This window comes from Trematomus bernacchii, unplaced genomic scaffold (assembly GCF_902827165.1).
Source record: "Trematomus bernacchii unplaced genomic scaffold, fTreBer1.1, whole genome shotgun sequence".
Classification (NCBI taxonomy): domain Eukaryota; kingdom Metazoa; phylum Chordata; class Actinopteri; order Perciformes; family Nototheniidae; genus Trematomus; species Trematomus bernacchii.
Genome location: NW_022987644.1, coordinates 1,692,095 through 1,715,141, shown reverse-complemented (window position 1 = coordinate 1,715,141; position 23,047 = coordinate 1,692,095). Strand labels below are relative to the sequence as shown.

General features: G+C 41.9%; 1 protein-coding gene across 1 annotated transcript in view; it reads right to left on the bottom strand.

The window, feature by feature from the left end:
- The window catches only part of LOC117485263 (protocadherin Fat 4), a 107,518-nt gene that overhangs the window by 3,122 nt on the left and 81,349 nt on the right, over positions 1-23,047 (bottom strand). The window contains exons 8-16 of the mRNA XM_034133836.1: positions 21,297-21,547; positions 16,681-21,030; positions 15,035-15,139; positions 14,344-14,651; positions 10,496-10,581; positions 9,410-9,589; positions 8,844-8,968; positions 6,489-6,706; positions 1,870-2,131 (exon numbers count right to left, since the gene is read on the bottom strand). Of these exons, the coding sequence (XP_033989727.1) occupies positions 1,870-2,131; positions 6,489-6,706; positions 8,844-8,968; positions 9,410-9,589; positions 10,496-10,581; positions 14,344-14,651; positions 15,035-15,139; positions 16,681-21,030; positions 21,297-21,547 (5,885 nt within the window). The remainder of the gene's footprint in view (positions 1-1,869; positions 2,132-6,488; positions 6,707-8,843; positions 8,969-9,409; positions 9,590-10,495; positions 10,582-14,343; positions 14,652-15,034; positions 15,140-16,680; positions 21,031-21,296; positions 21,548-23,047) is intronic.

Below are 23,047 nucleotides of genomic sequence, written 5' to 3'. Positions count from 1 at the left end.
GGAGTCATTTCCGATTGCCACCAGACTAATTTTCAAAATGTCTGCCAGAGCTGGATCGCTTCCTCGTAAATAGGAACTGGGAGCTATAATCAGAGCTAAAGCAATTCTGTTTAGTCGGGTAATTGGTTCAAGCTTAGGACAAAAAAATACATATTCAAACAATCGATAGCTGGCCAATTTGAAAATAATACAAAATATTTTCTAGCAGAAAATCCATCGTCGGAGCTTTGTATTGCTTCGAGACACACATCTGGGTTGGATGAACGTCTGTGTGTCTAATTCAATCTTTTTCTTCGTGTGATGCCCAACAGCACTGCCTCACCGATGTAAATAGATTTTTTTATTGAATTTATCCCGGTGCAGATTAAATCCAGTTGTGCCTTTTCATTATCTCTTGAAAAATGTATACAAGACACAACAGTTCAGACACACTGACGTAACGCCACAGATCTGCAGAACCACAGTATGTAATGTATGCCCAGGTCTCTATGGTAAAAAAATTACCTTTTTTTATTATTACATTTGAGCATAGTATTAGTTGAGTTTTCCCTCCCGTGACATCTCTAAAGTGGACTGTGTTTCATTACCTCCCTCTGGAAAGCCTCTCTTTCACCTTTTCCAAACTGTTTCCAGCTCAGGCTCGAGGACATCTGATCTGTGATTTAGGTCTAAACTAAAATAAGAAGTCCGTGGAAATGGGACAAAAAAAGGGCGGGTGTTCCAAGACAAAGTCAAATTAAATCCATTTAGGTCATTGTGTCCATAAAAGATATTCTGATAAAGAAACATTTATGTAACTAATGTAAATTCATAGCAGGTAAATCTCAGAGCGTGGAGAGAAACAGATTTCAGGCCAGGTTTTTTGTTGGACCGCCACCAAATATGGTCTGCAGTTTGAGAAGCACACTATAAATTCATTTTGGGAAAAAATACGGTGTGTCCTGGATTTATAAGGCTGAAACGCTTCTCCGTCACACACTAGTACAGTATGTGCATGTGTACACACTTTAAGATATGTTGAAGAGGTTTCCATAGCATGTGCTGCTGCATTAGTAATATACAGAAGGTAAGGGGTGGGTGACTTGGTCAAACGCCAGTTTTATGTAAGCTTCGGTATTTGTTTTGACATAGCACGTAAATACACATGTACATTCACACACATACATGTAAATAAGATGTGCAGGTGCAAGTGTCTGACTATCATGGATAGTTTTGAAGAGGGCCACATCTAAACTGTGATTTATTTTTAGGGAACATCATAATATTTGTTTTCACAAGGATCATAATGTATGATAATTCTCATAGTCGTAATACATTATAATTTTTTTATTATGCATTATACTAACTGTTTTGACACATTATAATATGAGTCATTTTTTAAAAGATATGTCAGTGTCCAGCATTAATGAAGTATAATAACACTTGACCATATAAGTCATTTAAAAATGATGAAAAGTGTTTTGATTATTATTATAAAGCGTTTTGAATGTAGATGAGTGCATATAACAAAAATTATACAGTGTTATAAGCATATTTTAATGATTTTAACCAATATCTCTTATAAAATCGGTAAGGAGTTATTATTTATCATTAACATCTACTTAAATATACAAATATGGTACAAGAAAGTAAGAGGTTAGAATTCATAGTTTGTAAAAAAGGAAATAGCCCTACTGTGTGTCCAATTACATCTTTAGGGCAAAATAACACATACATTCTTTTAGTAGCCACTGCCTCTCTGGGATCAAACTGGCAATCAGGAAAATGTGTCTCAGCACTCAATAATACAAAGAAAAGACTTGAACCCATGACCTTCTACCCTTCTACTCCCCAACCCAGACACATAATGAATCCTCAGTGTTGCCTCACCTGCTGCAGTCTTCTGCTGCGCGGGTCCGGGTGGGATTCCTCCGAGGGAAAAGGTCAGGACGCCGAGGCCTCCGAAGTCCTGCGTGGGGTGCTGGATGACCCGGGGGTGCGCTCCGTCCACCAGCAGCAGCGTGGCCGAGCCGTTCTTCAGCAGCTGGAGCGTGTGCCACTGACCGTCCGACAGCACGGCGTCGCCCACCGTCCGCTCCACCTTCCCCCCGACGCCCGCATCCGAGATGTAGTGGATGTTCCCGTTCCTCAGCTGGGAGAAGAGAAAACAGATCCATGTTAAAGGTCTCCTATTATGCAAAATCCACTTTCTCATGTCTTTTATACATAAACACGTGTCCCCTCTGTGTAAAGAGATTCTGAAAGTTTCAGGAAAAAAAGCGTCGCTCACTTTTTGTCCTGATCCATTTATATAAAAACCTGTCTGAAAATTAGCTGATCAGATTTTGGCCACTTTATAATGTCATAACGATTTTTTTGGCTTTTTAGCCAATCACCAACCAAGGTAACCCCCCCCCCCACCTTATCACCTGAATCTCCTCCTAGAGCACCATTGTGTTCTTTTTAACCAAATATCTCTCAGAGGGGCGTGGGGAGGGGCTCCTTATTTTCATCTAAAGTAACAGACAGAGAATCAGCACTTTTGAAACAGGGCTGAAACAGAGGGGATTATGGGATGCTGCAATGATCTGTTTGGTATTTGGAGCCAAACACTTCAGAGACATGTTTTGTATATATCTGAGACCTGTAATATATTGATGCAAAACAGTATAATAGGGGACCTTTAATATCCACTTTAAACTGCACATCATGGCTTAGAGAAGACAGACTGGATAAGACGGTTGATGAATCTGCAGTTTCTTATAATTAATTTCAAGCGTTTGATAGATAATGTTCTCTGAGGAGAGACACAGGGTTAAAAATGCAGTGTTTTAACGCAATGACTTATCATGTCAGCATGAATCACGAGCGATGAGAGGCAGTCTTCTCCCTGCAGAACTACAACCACTCTGCGTTCACAATCTGATGCTGAGGTCAGGGATCGAAAACAAAAATGCAGCTTGACGCTCGCAAATCTTCCTCCCGGCGGGACGCGCTGCACTAAATCATGTTCTCACAACTCGTGTGCAGCTAATGTTATTCAGCCAGATGATGACCAGAAGCTCACTGACAACAAATTCAGAGGAAACACGCTCATTCAAAACGCCCACTGGTGAAGCCTCTTTCCTGAAGAGTGGACAAGACAGAGTCTTTAAAAGAAATTAATCAAGCTCACTTTGGCACGGTCAACAAATGTGCGGCTTACCGTGCGTATGGTAATCTCATATGTGTACTCCCCATTCGATGGAAAAGTAATCCCACTCTACTCCCTTTTCAAAGACCCAAAAAATCAGCAATGATAAGTAGCTTCCGGAAGAATTGATTTAAAATGGAAAAAGCGGAAAGTCCCCAAAGCCAAAGAAAACCTGCACTAAACCTGGAAAACCAATCATCAAGTTTATCTATTAAACATCTTTAAACATGGTTGTTTTTTTAATATATCAGTATATATAATCCAGACTCTCGACAAATGCACATTGAGAGTACGATTTCCCCCGCGTCCACACTTTTTTAGGCGTCATGGTACTTATAATACTTCTTCAGATTGTTTAGGAAGCTGTGATGGCGATTCAGGCTCCGGAAAACAAATTCATAAGAGAGAAAGGCTGATGCTAAAGTGGGAAGGGGTCGCTGGTGATGAGGGCGGAGAGGGTCGAAAAAGAAAAAATGTAAGAGGATGAATGAGCGCTTAGGCCTCTTTGGGCAGCTGCCCAAAATGGGTCAGAGGGAAGGGGGGGGGAACAGGATGAGAGAAGAAAAAAGAGGAACTACACTAAAAAAGCCCCACAGAGTTTGCCTATAGTTAGACAGAGTGTGGGTGATAACTGCTGTGATTAAAGGGGCCCTATTCTGCTCATTTTCAGGTTCATATTAGTATGTAGAGTCTCTACTGGGACATGTCTCAATGCTTTAATGTTCAAAAAGCTCTTTATTTTTCTCATACTGCCTGTGCTGCAGCACCTCTTTTCACCCTCTGTCTGAAACCAGAGCCCAGTCTGCTGGTTAGCTGGCCGGCTCTGTTGTGATTGGTCAAATGCTTAGAGATGTCCCGCCCCTTAGCCTATCACGTACAATGTGTTGGGGCATCAGACAGTGTTACATACTGATGTCACTTTGTTCTAGAAGTAAACAAAGGAGGCCAATGGAGATGTTTCAGGCATTGAAATTGAGTGTATCAACTGTTCCGGAAGTAAACAAATGCCGAAAAACCTATATAACACAAAACAGGAAAGAGGAAACCCCAAAAAGCATTATAGGGCCCCTTTAAAAGTAAGGAGAGTTGAAATCATGCACAGACACATGGGCGGTGGTGGCGAAGTCCATAGAGACTTGGCTTGGCAACTGGAAGGTCACCAGTTCAAGTCCCGGAAAGACCAAGTGCTACCGAGGCGTCCCTGAGCAAGGCACCGTTCCCTACACTGCTCCCCGGGCGCCGTACATAATGGCAGCCCGCTGCTCCTAACACTAGGATGGGTCAAATGCAGAGAAACCGTTTTGTTACATAGAACCTGTACTACGTAATGACAATAAGTTGAATCTTCAAGCAAGTATTCGTTATATTAGTATCAGCTTACTGTATGTTTGCACACAACACACTTTGAAATGCCTTTGGTGATACAACAAATCATCTGGCAGCCATATTGCAGAGCCTCTGCTGTGTCATTTGAAACAAATGGATGAGCCAGAGATGATTTGTGTCCTGGCACCAGAGGCTAATCATGATCATGAACTAATTATAACTCACACATTCACTAATGAGCCTTTCCAAGTCTGCTAGGCTGCTGGCTGACGCTTACATAAAGAGTTGTTGCTCTGGTAAATTAGCGGGCCAATTAGCTGATGCCAAACTAAGCTGAATCTTAATCATGGTGTTTTTAATTTAGAGAAATATCACCATCTGTACATGGGGACGTGTGTGGCTGAGTTTGTTTGTGGAGGAATGTTACTTTGGTGTTTTAAAGTGAAGGTTTGGATTCACCAAAGTCACACAATAACACGAACAAACCAACTGATGGATGCAAAAGTAAACCAGCAACTCCTGTCTTCTGCCAGGAACAATTATTTATTTTGTCAATGGAGTCTGGTGATTTTGAAGAGGGCTGAGATAACAGCTTACGTTTCCTGATTGAAAAGGCTGTCTCACAGTAAGGTAAAGCTGTGAAAACATCCTAAATAAAGCGTAACACAAATTGACTTTTTCCGGTGTCTAAAAAAGGTTTTGCTGCTGTCCCCGACCATAGGCCTTTATTTCCAGACTTTTTTTTCCAAAATGGGAACAATACTGTAGGTATCACAGTGACTCTGGTTAAATACAAACTCATTTAAAAAAGTCCTAAGTATTACTTTAACAGCTCATACATTATTTGTGCTGATTCTCTAAATTAAATAGTTGAAAATGGTTGAAGTGAGACGTGTGGTTGGTGGTTGGATGTGCATGTGAAGTTTTTTTAGGAGCTTCTGTTGGTGAAAATGGTCCTGTTCTTCACACAACATAAAAAATACTACTATAAAACTATTGAGGTCAAACAGCAGGAACACTGTCAGTCGTTGGCAGGATTTACTTCAACCGAAATAACCTTTATTTATCGTTTAAGTGTGTTTTAATGTTTCAGGAGGAAGACTCCCCATTCTTTCATCTGCTCCTGTTGGCTATATTAACTTGCTGTTGTGTGCTGATAATGCAAACTCCAGACTTCCTCCCATGAACACTTGCAACAGTTCAGCGGCGTTTACTTCCCTCAAAGGCTTTTATTGTGAAACTACTACCTGGGGTGATGCCTTTCATAATTTAGAGGTATTCACAGCAGTGCTTCTGTTAAAAATAGGAAGGGTATGGAAATATTGGAAAGTACATAATGATGAAGTAAACATGTGACTCATTAAAGCGCAGTACACTCTGTATACTGTTCATCTCAAGTACTGTACTTAAGTAAAAAATGGAGATACTTGTACTTTACTTACATTTTGATAATTTATACTTTTACTCCACTACATTTTGAAGGCAATTGTTGTACTTTTCACATTTATGTTACATGTTTAGTTACTAATTACTTTGCAGATTTAGATTATAATACAAACTATATATAATATACATCACTATACATTACTAAAAGCTAAGTAAAACTAGCCAGTGTGTGTATAAAATAGCTTTACCAAGTGCAACATTTAAGTTATGAACACCATATGGTGCTTATTTGTGCCATTCATCACAACCAGTACAATTTGATGCTAATACTTTTGTACTTTTACACTGTAGTATTGCTTCTTTTACATACTTGCTGACATTTTGTTTTTGCAAGGATCATAGTGTATTATAACTCTCATAGTTGTATTACCTTATCATCTTTTCATTATGCATTTACATCACTGTACATTATAGTGAGTTATTCTTCTAAAAAAAAATTCAGTTTCCAGCATTAATGGACACTCATCTGATTACTTCTAGCACCACTGCTATTCAAACAGGCAGTAATGCAATTGAACATGTCTAAACTCTTCCTCCCCCTCACCTTCACAGTGGTGTAGTTGCTGCTCTCCTGAACGTGCAGCAGAGTGCCGCTCTTGCTCCGCGTCCTGAACTTGACCTCCAGGCTGCTGGGCCCGGCGGGGTCAGAGGTCGCGCCCTGCAGGGCCTGCTTCAGGAGGACGTCCCGTTTAGGGCCCTGCTTCAGGGAGTAGTCCAGGCGCCCGGTGCCATCCAGGGACAGGGCGGTGTCCGCTGTCATGTCTGCGGGAGAAAAGATGGAGAGTAAACGTAATCCTTTTTCACAGCAGACTGTAAAACTTACATTTTTCCTCTTAAGGCGCAATTTATTTTCCTAGTCCGAGTGCCATAACCACTAACTGGTCCTTACATTCTCACAAGTGGTTACAAATGTCTTCCCTAAGTGGAAGAGACAATGAAACTACACTCGCTTCAGAGTTTCATATTAATAGCTTAAGTGGAAATGTAATCCAACACATTTCTGGTCATTGCTTGATGAAAATAAAGTGTGTGAATTTATGTTGTGCTTTGGGCGAGTTTTATACATCTTGGAAGTCACATTCAATCACTCTTTTTCCCTTATTTACAATATCTCTACAAAAAGGGTCATATAGAAATAAAGGCTCTCAACAAATACACTATGAACGGTGCGTATCTATGACCACAATATACAACTCCTGATGGCAAACAGGAAGTGAACTACTGATCAGGCAGAACACCTTTTCCTAAACTTCATATTCATACCAGAATACGTGTTGCATACCAGAATGTGATATGTTCACATGTTTCTGAAGTTACAATTCAAGATCCAGCCATATAACAAGTTTTTATTTAAGATATTATACAGTACTGTTTATAAATAGTGTATCCAGAAAACAATCCTTCGAATGTGTCTTTCACATGATGTTAGTTTAACCCTAACGAGTATGACATTTGCAGCCATTACACATATGAATGAAGCAATAAAACAAATGTATTTTTGAAATGTGAAGACCAGGGAAGAGTCTCAATCGAAAGAGCAGAGCAACTCCCCCTTCAAAGTTGATTTAAATACTCAATGAAAATGAAAATATACGTATTTTGTTTTTGTAATAATGTAAAATGGTCAATTGAATTTAACTGTTTGATGTTAATTAATGCCAGTCTCCTTCTCCCTCCCTTATAATTTCTTGAATAAACGGCACAGAGCAGTATAAAGCGAAATCGTACGGTCACTGAGTTTGCGGCTGGATTCAAGATGACGCCACACCAGCTTTGAAAATGTCAAAGTTCTGTGGCAAAATCTGTTCGGTGAATCAGGGGATTTTTACATCTGTGAAAATACTTTGGTGGACATTGACACACACATTTGTGCTGCTGAGTATAAGCTTCATATTTGGACAAAACACATTTAAACAGCGCTAATGTGTAGGTAAATGCAGTTCGCAAAATGGACCTGTATGGTGAAAATCCATTTCGGTTTGTAGTTTGAATGAGCTAGTACTTAACCAACCAGCCCTCCAAAAAGTTGCCAGGCTTCTAGCAGTACACGTTTTGCTGTAATGCAGGGATAAGCTTAGCTAAGACACTGACTGATGGGTAAGATTTACAACATTTACTGAAACCACAACATGAAGATGGCTGGTAGGATCTGAGGCACGGCACTGGCTTAACATTTTTTACATTTCACTAAGACCTCATTGCTTCCTTCTGTGGAGAGGATGTTCCTACTTGTCATTCCCTGCTCTCTTCTTCCTGGCATGTTTATATTTTTCTTTTCTGGAGATGAAACACATGACTGAGAGAGTACGCTTCAGTTTTGTTAAAGGAAAAGTTCTGTGATCGTCTTTCGTGAGGAAAATCAAAAGATTTACCACAAGCTCAAACCCAACGGTGAACAGAGACAAATGAAGTGCAGAGGTAACCAGACATACCAGTAATAATAAGGTTTCAAAATAAGTGTGGTATTGATGATATGCAACGTTGCTTAACCTAATGTAACACCTACACAGTAGCGTAATTAGATTAGTGTAAAGTTCTCTGATGTGGAGTATTTATACATTTATTAAATATATATATTTCTTTTTTTTTGCTTTTGGATTAAAGGGATACAATAAAGCATATTTCTTTGTCTTGTGTTTTTACACTGTATGTAAAAAAACGTTTGTATTTTGAACAAAGTACATGTATGGTCCAGTGAACTAATTCAATAAATAAAAAAGTAGAAAACAATTTGTAGTGGTTACACAAATACTTTGAAATAAAGCTGCAGTGATGTGGCCTATATTATGCTAAATGGTGCAGTTTGATGACTCATGAGGGAAGGATCATAAATAATCATGATAGAATATTCCTTAGTAAGTGCAGACTCAGCAGTACAACTTCAAAGGGATGTACTTACATTTCTCACAGAATTTGCCGGTGAAGCCATCCACGCACTGGCACTGCTGCCAGGACCAGCGATCCAAGCAGGTCCCCCCGTGTCTGCAGGGGCTGGCGGTGCAGGCTCCTTCCAGTCTCGGACATCTGCACACACAACGACAAACACAACGACACACACAACGTCAGTTTGACAAGTCAGACGCTCAGTCTGCAGCCGGGGGGTCCGCCGAAAGAAGAAACTCAGAAAGGAAAACGGGGCAGATGAGCCTTGATTTCTCTCCCCGTGCGGCAAAACATAAAGAACCCAGAGATAATTTGCATATTAAAAGATCTGTTCTCGCCTCAGTATTCACCAGCGGGACAGAAAAGAAGAAAAAAAAAAATCTCCGGAATTCTGCAATTGGTTTCCCCCGTCAAAAATGTGTATTATGAAAAAAAACGTTTTAAAAACTCATGAGAGGGTTTGGGAGTGTGAACAGATGTCCCACAGCGAGAGTCGACAAGGTTAGAGAAGACGGACAGATGGGAAGAAGAGGGAGATGATGGAGGGGGTGAACGGGAGTAAAGGGGGGGGGTTATGCCGACCTGTCAAGGATGCCCTGCGATGCCAGCGCCTGACTGGGCTCCAGCGGGCGGCCGTTGACGTTGAACTCCATGATGCAGCCCACAAAGTCGTGGGTGGCGACTTGACCGCGCCGATGAAGGACTGGCTCTATTGACCTGACGCCTCCAACAGAGAGCCGGTTGGGCTGCACGTCCAGGATCCTGCACACACACACACACATACACATATGAACAGAGGCACAGAGACTTAAATGCACGCAGCCACAAAATTACATATGCACAAGAATCCAATGCATTCAAGTATGCACACACACACACACTAGCAGACACACACACTTCCACAGAAAGACACTGTGGGTCAGCGAGTTTCACCGTCTGACCTCTGTGCCCTTTCTTCATCTGCCAAATCTCTCTTTCTCTCACACACACGCACCCATATACACGCAAAACACATGTACAGCGTATCAGAGTACAGAGTGTAAACGCATTGATCGTCCAGTCATTTATTGAAGGTTTACATCATAAACGGATCAAAATATGAATCAGTGGGGCAGCCAGATGATTACCGGTATAGTACAGAAAAAATATATAATTTGACCTTTGCAAGCCCCCAAAATGTTCATATAAAAGCTAGTCGAACTTTTAAACAATAATGCTAGTTGTGTGATTTAGCTCAAATGTTTAGCTTCTTTTCTCAACATTTCGACTTTCTACTTGACACTTCAATTTCATTCTCGAAATGCAAAATAGAAACAACTCTTCCTCCTCTTATTTTCTGCTCTACTTGCCTTACTTCTCTTCCATTAACATTGTCTTGTGCTACAACATGGGGTAAACTAAAACCACATCTTAAACAGAAAAACAATTGTTTCTGTCATACTTTCCATTATTTTGCCAGACACGGACAATTTCATTATGCATTGAGTTTTCCAAGCCTAGGACCTTAAACTGTCAACGCTCTTTCAATGTATACATTAGGATCCTAGAAACAGAACATCTGTGTCATGCATGTGGTGTGTGTGTGTGTGTGTGTGTGTGTGTGTGTGTGTGTGTGTGTGTGTGTGTGTGTGTGTGTGTGTGTGTGTGTGTGTGTGTTTGAATTCTTACCAGTCTGTGTGCACTGCCACATTGCTCACAGCACAGTAGCCTGGTTCCTGGTCATCACCACACTGGTTCACAGTCAGCGATGCAGCCTATATGATGATAGAAACACACACGCATGTCACATGTCAGAAAAACAGCTGTGAAGTCGCACTGCTTCAGTCAATTACTCCTCATTTCAGACTCCTTTTTAAAACAACTATTTCTGGTAGACTGTGGTTGACAGTCTCTCTGTTTCTCCATCTTTATAATCAGGTTCATGTGTGTGTATGTGTGTCACTTGTGCTGGTTTAGTTCAAACATTGTCACGGTTCTATTCCAGATGTTCCCTAGAAAATAGTATAACTGGAAAGTCAATATTTTTGAGGAATGATGTAGAACATGCTCATTAATCAAAGCAAAGAAAAACACCCACATTTAACGGTGTTGGTAGGTGGGTTTTGTTACCGTTGGTTGGAGCTATGCTAGCTGTTTCCCCCTGTTTCCAGTCTTTGTGCTAAGCTAAGTTAGCTGTGACTGCTAGCTTTGTATTCAGCGTACAGACATGAGAGTGGTAGTAAAGCAAAGAAGAACCAACATATCTAACAGTGATGGTAGCTGGAGTTTGTTATCTTTGTATGAAACCATGCTAGCTGTTCCCCCTTGCATCCAGTCTTTGGGCCAAGCTAAGTTAGCTGTTAGTGGTAGCTTTGTACTTAGCATAAAACATGAGAGTGATATCAATCTTCTAATGTTACTCTGCCAGAAAAGCAAATGCGAATCGCTCAAAAAATATTGAAATGTTCCATAAACATTGAAAATGGTCTGGAAAAGACAACAAAGCGTGCATTTAGCCACATTCTGTAAATGTCACAATGAATGACGGTCACAGGATTTGCACACATTTTGCTGAGGTTGTGACAGCAAGACTAGATTTAAAAATCCTTTGAAAAATGTTTTGTTTTTTCTTTGTTTTTTGTGTGCACATCTTTTATGACTGAAAACCTTTTTCCAGACTGAACGTCTTCGTATGCACGGCAGCATAACTCTCACTCCAGGGTTCTGCTTCAGCCCACTAGGGGCTACTTTAACCGCTACAATTATTTCTCCCTGAGAATTTGTGTAACTAAGCCCTGTTGTTAGCTTGAGCTTTGCCCACCAAATGGCATGTAGGGCAATTATCTTTCATCAATTCATCACAGGGGTTGATGGGAGAATGGCATAAGAAAACGCCATACACTACAGCAAAACATTTCCCATTTCCCGTTAATGGCACAAAGCTTTTGTCCAGATGTGGGTTATTCTCTTGCTCCCTCTGTGCTCTGAGAGGGAACGACCCTACGAGGAAGAAAATAAATGGGCTGGTGAGGAAAATGTCCGGAAAAGTGTGTGAACGTGTTGAAAAACCGGGGCAATCATGCTCAACCTCTCCTGGATCTTAAGTAAACACGGACCACACCAGCCCGGATCTCCAACACAAATCATCCAGGGGAGCACGACCCCACCAAGCACACACACAGACACACACACACACTTTCCCTCACAGTACACTTGAGTCACACTTGAATCAGACACATGGACACGTATACAGAAAAAGAATAAAGCACATGTGACATACAGTGTCACAGTCATACAGTGACAAAAGCAAGGCGAGGAACAATCAGACACATTTGTCTCAAACACTGGAGGATTTTTAAAGTGCCATAAAGAACGTCACATCCACATGAACATCTTATTAATGTCTCTTCCTGTGATCAAAGGGACTCCATCCATGACTTAAATACAGTGCAGTTACTGTCAAGTGTCTCAGTGTAGTGGAGAAAACATGAATCTCAAGGATTCCTCTTGGAAATGAATACCGAATGTAACACGAAAAGATGAGAAGCATGCTTTTGTGCTTGGCTAACATCATTGTTTTCGCCATGACTAATATCATGGACCATAGCATTGCTCTTTGTTGTGGTGCAGGCATTGAGTAATGACTTTAAGGCATTAGTTTTCAGCTTGTTTCTGGGAAGAATAATAAAAAGGGTTGATGATTAGCTGCCAATGCTAATCAGCTACGCCGAGTCCCAATCTGTCAAACTACATTTCACAAACTTCATTCATAGAAGAAGTTGTTGTTTGTTCCTCCTTAACACGAATTTAAAAATCAACAAGCAGCTGTGTTCTTGCTTGGAAGTTCTCATCTGTGATCTTTTCCAGTCCGTTACTGTCACATGTTTGTTGTTACTCTACCACTAATTGATGTTAATCTAATTTCGCACAAATGTCATTTACTCCTCTCTCTCTCTCCTCTCCAGCTTTGCAGAGTAGACATCTTGAGGCTTCTGCCACCATCCCACTACATTCAACGTGAATTCTTTATCCGTTATTTACAGTATTGCTTTATTCTGCACGTATTTGTATCTCGAGATAATACCTTATTATGTATGATGTATAGAGTATATACATATATTTAGCAGATGGGGATGAAATTGTAATTTACTTTGAGTCGTGTTGAACCAATGAAATTCCAATATTCACCATCGTTTTCGCTCAGTTTTGGTCTCCACCACCGACTAACGTAAAGTGCTATTTAAAGAGTTTATTTTCCATTTCAGTCATTTGTATCTTGAGATAATACTTAATGTATTATCTCAAGATACATATGATACAAATGTCATCCCCATCTGCTAAATATAGACAACTGTTTGCTTACAAAATCATCATATCAACTTCTCTAATGTGATCAATGGTGCTGCTTTACTCCTGAATTCATCCAGGTTCAAATCGAAAACTTCATTTTTTTGCATTAAAACCAGTAATGATGTCACAAGGTTATTGGCATTCATATCAGTCTACATATTGAACCCATCCATTATTTGATACTTTGACAAACTGCTTTATTATTCCTACTGCTGTGAAACTCATTGTGCCGAGGAAAATTGTGTGTCATTTATTGCATTTGACAATTAAACGGATTTGGACGCTGATTATAATTCCAATTGTAACAGTATCTGTTAACTTTTCTGCTCCCTCTGATTACTTGGAGCCTTCGCAGTGAAGCAGTGCATGACCGTGTCTGTGGTTTCTGTCTGCTTTTGACATTGGCTCAGAATTCAGGAGTCAGGAACTGAGAGCAGACCTCAAGCCTGACCACCGAAATGACCCACAGCACCTTCTGCAAACACAGTGATCAGGTTCACTTACAACGCCTGAGGGACTCGCCACTTGAGTCGGGACACACTCACATTTCTATCTCACTCTTCAAGAGCCCTTACATGCCCACCACTGCATTTGATTTGCAGGGCAATAGACGCAGACAGTCTCCACGTTTGCTGTATTCCTTTCCATCCCGTCACTCTGCACCTTCTCAAAGCTGACAATTTAACGATTTTACCAGTTTCCTATGAAAGCCTCGGTGCATGGTGGGAAATGACAGATTTGAAGTCCAGCAGGAGAGTTACATTATAGAAGCTTTGACAGGGCCTGCTTGGATTATTTCCCCCTCTTTGCTTGCCACTGCATTGCTGGCAGGACGAAGCCTCTCATTCAGAGCACAGGAGACAGAGTTTCAACCTTCAGGGCCATTTTGGATCCTCGAATTGTAAATCACAACGAGCAATAAAATATAATTACAAACCTTGAAAACCATAAGCTGAGCTACCCACGGTTTGGGGGAAGTTTAATTATCATCTGATGGTGTAAAAGAGAATTTAAGGCCAAATGTGGATGCAGGTTTTAGCAATAAAACACAGGACATAAATGCTATACAAGCTATAGATAGTGCAGCACACGTTGTCAGTCCATACCATGTGGTGTTGTACATTTTTCAAGAATGCACGATGAAAAACCTGTAAGCTAATATCTACCATAAAAATAGACGTTCTTACCATCCCAGCTCTCCTGGCGATGACTGTGTGGAACTGCCCATCCGAAACTTTTATCATAGTCATCAGTTTATAAGTTCCACTTCCCAAGTTGAAGGAGAAGCGCATCCGTCCCTTGAAGATCTCCAGAGCCAGGAACTCCGCCTTGTCTCCGGTCTGGTTATCGTGGTTGTACATAAGCAGCGCGTTGCTCTTCAGGGTAGCAAACTTGATATATATGTAGTTATTGTTGGGATCCAGAGACGGAAATTCCATGTAGGAGAGCTCCTCAAAGCCGTAGCTGTTAAGTTCACAGTGTTTGCCGAAAACCCCTGAGGACAGAAACAGACCAAAAGAGGAATCAGAGAGGAAGCCAATGAATGATTTACGGTGAGATAAAAATATCTACACATAAAACAGAATCGTTATCGAGCGATAATATTAAGGTCTGTATTTAGTAATACCAAAGCAGAAGTTGGATCATAATCTTGCATCCTTACTGTACATTTTTTATTTTTTGCCCATATTGGAAGAAAAGAAGAAATAATAATCATGACAAATGGAGACACAAAACGAAATGACAGTAGCCCCTTTTAAGTAATGGGATTATTATAGCATGACTTTTGGAGCACGGGAGATTGCATGTCTTAAACATCTTGCTTTTCAATTTACCCAGGCTCGCTAATACCCTAAAAAGTTTCCTACTATTACTTACCAAATGGACAATGACAGTTATATCCATCCACCAGATTCTGACAGGACCCGCCATTAAAACACGGGTTACACTCACAGTGATTGATGATGGAATCACACGTTTTGCCTGGGTTCACAGAACAACACAAATTAAAATGGATGGGGTGGCAGACAACACATGAAAACCTAGAGGGGAACTCAGTTCACTTTCCCCCACAGGCCAAGTCATGCAGGCCTTTCATCACATCACAGATGAGAAATGCACTGCAAAAAAAAGGAAAAATCTGGGCTCCAACACTTCATTTAGAGTTGTAGCGAGTCTTAAAATCAAATGTTTGTCGGAACAACCATCAAATACATAATAGGAAGATGTAATTTCATCTGTTTTAGTGAAGTTTCACTCTATCCAAACGTCAGAGATGCTATTGAGGAATAGACATTGCTTGTCCAAGATGACATCACTTGATCCAAAACATCTTGAAACTTTCTTTGGGAAAATAACATGATCTCACTCAATTGGCAGATTATTCTCACTAAGAATAATCAGATTTTCAAATTACGTTTGGATAAGGCTTTTTTTTCCAGTGCAGAAAGAGAAATAGTTGCAAATGTACATGAATCACTGTCACATATGTCAACATGAAAATGAGTTGAAATGTTTAACTGTACATCATGATATGAAATGTGACACGGATAATACAAAATAAAAGGGCAAGGCAATATATGGTCCAGACATGGCACAATACAAAAACACTGAAAAAGACATTCTGCAAATATATTTTAGTCTGTAAATCCCGAGACAAGCTGCTTAATGGAGATTGATTCCAGTGCCACAAACCAGGCGGTGAAAACAGGAAGTTGAGAGTTCATTGTGAGGGCATGCAAACTACTGTAAGTCAATAGGTGCATTTATTCACAAGGGTAATTTATCTTGATGAAACGTTAGAGATTTGTGGTCATATTTTATCGTCATAATAAAAAGGGACAGTAATGACTTGACTTGAGGTAAATAGCCTGCTTTGAAAATGTCTTTCAGATGCAGTCAGCGGCAGGACAACGTGCAGGATTCAAATGACTTTTCTAAGTAAATCCACTTCAAATCTACTCCCCTCTTATCAAGGGGTAATGATACAGTGTTTTCATTAAGTTTCCAAATCAAAAGGCCTGATTGGGTCTGCTCATTTATCAAACAACTCAAAACTGAGGTAAATGTGTCAAATGTTCATTATAAAATCCATCTGTGTACAGTTAGATCAGGAGTGTATCTGTGTGTGGTCATAGCTGCAAGCACATGAAGGCACACAATGAAAAGTGATACTGGTGAAATGTGTAAGGAGACTAAACTCAAGTCTTCACTAGGGCCAGCTTCGCATCATCCTTTTTATTAAAGCAAACATGGCAGGCTCATACGCATCACAGCTGATACCCCCCAACTAGTAATCCAAAAAAAAAACTGTTTTTGGCAGCCATGATTGACCGCTATGGCTAAAACACTGCTTGGAAACATTCAGAAGCAAATATTTTCATTGGACCCAAAGCATATGCGTGAGTACATTATTGTGTGAGTGTCAATGTGCGTGTGTGTGTGTCCCCACATGTGTTTTTTCCAAGCCTAACATGATTGACTGTGTAGGCAGATGTCAAATGTGACTCCTGCGTGTATAGTACCTGCAAAGCCGGATTTGCAGAGGCAGTTGAAGCCGCCTGGGAAGTTCTGGCACAGCGCCCCGTTCTTGCAGGGATTGGAAAGGCATTCGTTGACATCCCTCTCACAGGCCATCCCGGTGAAACCTTCTGGACAGGTGCAGGAGAAACCTCCCACCAGATTGTGGCAGGTGCCGCCATTGTGGCAGGGTGATGGCTGGCACTCGTTTATGTCTGTCTCACACAGAGCTCCTGCGTATCCTGGCCTGCAGCTGCAAGCGTAGGGCTGCAGCGGGTGGTTGGAAACAAGGATCACTGGGACACTTTCTTCTGTCTTCATATCAGGCCCGACACTGAGACGCCTCTTGCAGCTGCCTCCATTCTGGCACGGGTTACGTGTGCATGGATCATGGTCCACCGCATCTATTTGCACCCCGCTCTGTCTATATAAAATGTCTTTGATACTCTGGAAGAATGTGGCCACACCACTGGGGTTGACATATTGTCCATGGCCTCGTTTCACAGCTGCCATGAGGAAAGTCTGATTGTTGAGTTCAAATGCTCCATAAAGCAGCACCCCGGTGCCGAGGCCTGCAAGCTGAGAGTTGGCAATACGTAGAAAGCTGAGGTAGTGGTTGGTAAGGAAGCTTTTGACTCCTTGAGAGTTGAGTCGAATTAGTATGCTATTGTCCACTGTGGCATTCGTGAAACCCATGAAGAGGACTCGAGCTGTATTGCTGACTGACCCGTGGACGCCGTCACTGCTACGGACAGTTAATTCAAAAGTTCCATCTGTTGAGCGAGATTTTGAGTTGAGGTTGCACGTTCCAGTCGGGATATTAAACAGACCGGAGGACGGGGGAATAAGGGAGCAGTGGAACCTATCCTGAATGTCAGGGTCTTGAGGTTTGACATCTCCCAAAGATCCACCAGGAAACATGTTCCCGAAGTAGTGGACAAAGATTTCTACAGACCTCGGCTCTGAAGGATTGTCATTCTGATCGTTTATTTTGACGTGAATTGTTCCTGTGGAGGACATCTGAGGCACACCAGAGTCCTTGATCACAACAGAGAGGTAGAAGTCGCTGATCTGCTCCCTGTCGATCTCACGACTGGTGATTAACACTCCAGCTGGACTAAGGTTGAAGTAGCTTTTGGCAGAACCAGAACTGAGAAGGCTGTATAGGAAAGGGCCTTGGTTTGGTGCTAGATCTGCGTCTGTCGCTGAAAGCGTCGTAACTTCAACGCCTGCTCTCTGATTCTCCATCACCTCAGCATAAGCAGTTGTCAAAGTTGGACCGTTATCATTGATATCTTCCAGGTTCACAATCACTGTGGTGCTTCCAGTTGCAGGGGGTGTGCCAGTATCCACAGCAAGAACGGTTAGATTATACACAGGAGTTTTTTCTCTGTCTAGCTCTGCAGCCACAGACACTTGGCCAGATTTTGGGTTTATCGTGAACACATTTTTATCAAATTCAGGAGCAATGGAGTACGAAAACCTGCTCCAACTTGGGACAGAGTCTGAGTCCTCAGCACTCACGAAGGTTACAAGACCTCCAGGTGAGAGACCTTCGCTGATCTGCACATCATAGAGTTCTTGGGTAAAAACAGGAGGATCGTTGGCATCAAGGATGGTGATGTTCACAAACACCTCGTCAATATCAGCCCCACGGATGCTTCCCGCGTTCTTTGCCAACACCTTCAGTGAAATCTTTTCATCTTTCTCACGGTCTAGACTACCTGTGACATAAATCTGGCCTGTTTTCTTGTTAATGCCAAATCCTTTCTTTCTGCTCCTCCCAAAAATGAGGTAGTAAACCACTCCATCATCTCCTTGGTCTCGATCACTGGCGAACACTTCCCCGACCACTGTGCCTTTTGGAGCGGCTTCAGAGATTTCAAAGTAGTACTGTTTTGAAACAAAGCGGGGTACATATTCATTGGCACCCTTAAGTTGAATGTTGACATTGGCGAAGCTGCACCGCTCTTCGTCTGGGACATTGAAAGCTTTCACTGTTAAATGGTAGACCTGCTTAGCCTCGTAATCCAAGAAGCCCTGGGTGGTGATGGTCCCGGTGTTCGGGTCAATAACAAAGAGGTCACTGTCTGATGACTGTATCACATAAGCCATGACTGCATTAGCTCCCGAATCACGGTCTGTGGCATTCAGCTTGACCACAGTGGTGCCACTGGGAACATTCTCCTGAACAATGGGGAAGTACTCCTCAGGATCAAACACAGGGGGGTTATCGTTCACATCAGTGACATGCACTGTAACAGTGACATAGCTTGTTTTTGAGATCCAACCACCATCAGTGGCTGAAACCCTGAGCTCATGTTGTTGCTTCTCTTCAAAGTCAAGAGGCTGAGCTAGGGATAAAAGTCCAGTTTTACTATTAAGTGAAAACAGACCCTTGTCGTTGCCTGAAGTAATATTGTACGTGATAAGGCCATTCATTTCTTTGTCTTTGTCTCTGGCAGACAGGGTCCTTATTGCCGTTCCCACAACAAGGCGTTCAGATACAGACGCTGAGATTTGGCTTTGTGAGAACTCAGGGGTGTGGTGGTTTTCCTCCGTGACTGCAATGCGTACTGTAGTTCGCGCCGACAAAGGAGGATTTCCTCTGTCACTCGCTGTGATGTCAATGAGGAAAACTTTATTCATATCAGATGTAAGGGAGGAGGCGACAGTAATCCATCCACCTGTTTTATCTAGTTTGAATTTACTAGAGCTGTTTCCTCCTGTTATTAAGTACTCAACAACTGAATTAAGGCCAAAGTCTTTTTCATCATGAGCGACAACCCTAATCAGTCTGGTGCCAACCTTGACACTTTTAGTGACAGGAGTAAAATAGCTGGGTGAATCAAACTCAGGGGGATTATCATTGCTGTCTACAATGTTTACAATCACTGTCGTCTCACTCATCAGAGGTTTCACTGCCCGGTCTGAAGCTGTGACAATGAAGCTGTGGCGATTTATATTTATACTACTGGCACCTGTCGAGTTCTGATATCTTAACTGCTGCTTCACAAATATCTCTCCGGTGCTGGAGTTAATTCTGAAAAACTCTGACTGGGACCGAATGAAATAGAAGATTTTGCCGTTAAAACCTTCGTCAGGATCTGTTGCGGACACTTGTGTGACCAGGGAGCCCACTTCAGTGAGCTCTGGGTGTTCCAGATAGTAAGAGGGACGACTAAATCTGGGGGCATTATCATTCATATCCGTTATAAATACGGTTACATCTGTGCTAACTGTCCAGCCAGAGTCATGGGCAGACACTTTGACAATATAATGATCCGTGTCTTCTCTATTAAGCGGTCTACTTATTGTTATGTCTCCTGTGTTTGGATTTATATTGAATGGAAGACTGGTATCTGTAATTGAATATTTGCTAATGGCATTTGAACCAGCGTCCTCATCTGTGGTGGTGACCCTGGTGACTGTGTAACCCACCGGGGCATTTTCAGCCACTGTAGCACTGAAAATCTTGGAAAAACGTGGAGCATTGTCATTTACATCCAGGACGTTAATAATCACTTTGACTGCTGAGTTTTTGGATGGCAACCCCCGGTCAGTGGCTTTCACTTTCAAAGCGTACTGAGCCACTTTCTCCCGGTCCAAAGGCCTGGTGGATCGTATTTCACCAGTTGCTCTATTTATGTTGAAACTGTTCTCCTTGTTGCCGTCAATAATGGCGTATTCAAGCTGTCCATTAGGCCCGCTGTCCAGATCAACGGCAGAGACGATTAACACCCTCTGAGGTGAAAGGCTCTCCAGTATCTCAGCATGGAAGGGATCCTTATCAAACACTGGGTGATTGTCATTCACGTCCAGCACTGTTATTTCCACTTTCTCATAAGTGGAATACGGTGGGAAGCCTTGATCTCTGGCCTCAATCCAGAGAACGTACTTCTGAATGTGTTCATAATCTAGCGGATGTCTGATGGACACCTCGCCTGATTGCTGATCAATATGGAAGGCATTGTCCAGGTTTCCGCTTGAGATGTAATACGACAAAGGACCACCCCTCATAGATGACCCAGTGACTGTTGTAACAACGTGATTGGTCGCCTGGCTCTCAGGGAACGTGAAGGCATGCTCCTTCAGTTTGATGACGGGGAAGTTTCCTCCGGTAACAAAGCGGACAGTCACGGTGGTCGTGTCCGTTTTGGGGTTAGTTCCTCCATCTTTTACTCGAACTGTGAGGGTAACTTCGGTGTTTCCAGTTAGCTTTTCAATGGCAGTGATGGCACCTCGGACGGGGTCGATCTTGAACTTCTCAGAGTTTCGTCCAATGAGGGAGTAGTGCAGCTGGGCGTTGGAACTAGAGTCCTCGTCAGTGACAGTAACAGCGAAGACCAGAGACCCTGAATACACAAAGGACATGTATTTTAAAGAAAGCATTTGATGCATAAACATGGACATATTTAAATAATGTATATACTGGGAGAACAAATCATTGAAAGTGAAAAAAAAGGAAAATTTACTTTAATTATAAAACCTCATTTAAATATAATATATATCTAAAAAAGACTGTTGTTGCACTGTTTGAAAAAAAGCTAAATTCCTGTATTTTGCAATAGTCAAACCACAGTTACAGTATGAACAGGTGCCTTTAAAGACGTGCACTGACCTGCTGCAGTGGAGGCGGGGATGTGGGTGACGTAGGGGTGGTGGTGGAAGCGAGGAGGGTTATCGTTGATGTCTGACACCGTCACAGACACGGTGGCAGAGCTGGACAAGCCCTCAGGCTGCCCTCCATCTGTTGCCACCACCAGCAGCTGGTAATTGGCTCTGTCCTCTCGATCCAACAGGGAGCTGGTGATAATCTGTCCTGTAGCCGGGTTGATGGAGAACTGTCCGTGTCCTCCGGTCAGGCTGTAGCTGTAGGAAAGATAAGGTAAGGAAGAAGTTTCAGTGAAAACTCTGTGAAGGCAAGATTACGTTGGACTATTTGCGATAACATGAATAAATTCTGACAGTAAATGCTGATAAATGTCCTGAACCTACCAAAACATGGTGATTAGATGTAACACATTTCCATTTGACTGCTTTTACTTCTCACTATCATCAGTCCTGTCTAATTCCCTATGTTTAGTGCACATCAATCTTCTCTGTTTTTACCTATGACATTTTTATTAAAGAGGCAGAGAACTACTTCTAGAAAAGTCAAGCAAAGGATTTTTTTTCTTTGTGCACCTGCAAATAGTTAAATGTTTTATATGTTCCAAATAAGTTATTACATTTTGAATGGACACTAAAAAGTATACAATTCCACATAATGACTATTTCAGCCTTCCCAATTTCCATAATTACTTCTCACTTGCTCTTGAGCTACTTCGATGTATGTATCATGATCACATCTTATGTTACAGTGAGGTAATTGTGTTATTACAGGTGTTTCTAATGTTAAAACGGACCGCCAGGTGTTACATAAGCCCTTTTCTGGACACAGCTTCTACAAATTGTTTGCTGCACTGCGACTGACTGAATGATTCAATATTGTTTGAAGTGTCCGTCTATAGAGGGCACTGTTTCAAGCTTCATTAAAAGCACATTTAACAGAAGAATATGCCCTTTAATGGTCCCCACATTGTACTGGCTTGACATCAGAGCAGTTAACTGATTGAGCATCCAGAAACTGATTATATGAAACACAGCCACTGTTTCCTGCTACACTGCTCACAGAGAGCCACTACAGTTCAGGCTGGTTACACACATCCAGAATCATTCAGTGGATTTAGATTTTCTATGAGGAAGATGATATTTACATTTTTAAAAAGTACAAAGTACATGCATGCAGAACACCATATAACATACAAGTCTGGGGGCCACAGTCTTAGGCTTTCAAACTAATATCATGTTTCACCAGAAGGATCCAGACGTAAATGTAAACTGACACATACATGTACACACCAGTGCATATTTTGAAAAGGCTTTTTGAAGAAATCCCCCTCCAGAGATGGCACGACAAATGACAGAAACACTTGTGAAAGCAGACAGGATGCAAAGCTTATTTGGACATCTTCAACAATATAAACAGATCTGAACAGACACAAAGCCAAGTTTGGGACTTTCATTTGCTATGAGAATCAAAACTAATAACTGGAGGTAAGCAGGTTTGGGCTCCATTAAGGGGCCTCTAACCCCCCAGGACCCCTGATGGGCACAACTCATACTGTCATGGACAATTAACATCCTCATTACCATGTTTTGGGAAACTGGAGCGCACTGCGGTGCCCCCCAATATGCACCCAGTGGGGTTACTGAGGAGAGAGGAGGGGCTGGACTCGAGTCAGTGTCCGGCTGAGAGAGACGGGCCAGAAGCTTTTACAAGCCCCCCCGTGGAGGGGGGCTGTGAGTGTGAAAAAGCTGTCGTCCAGC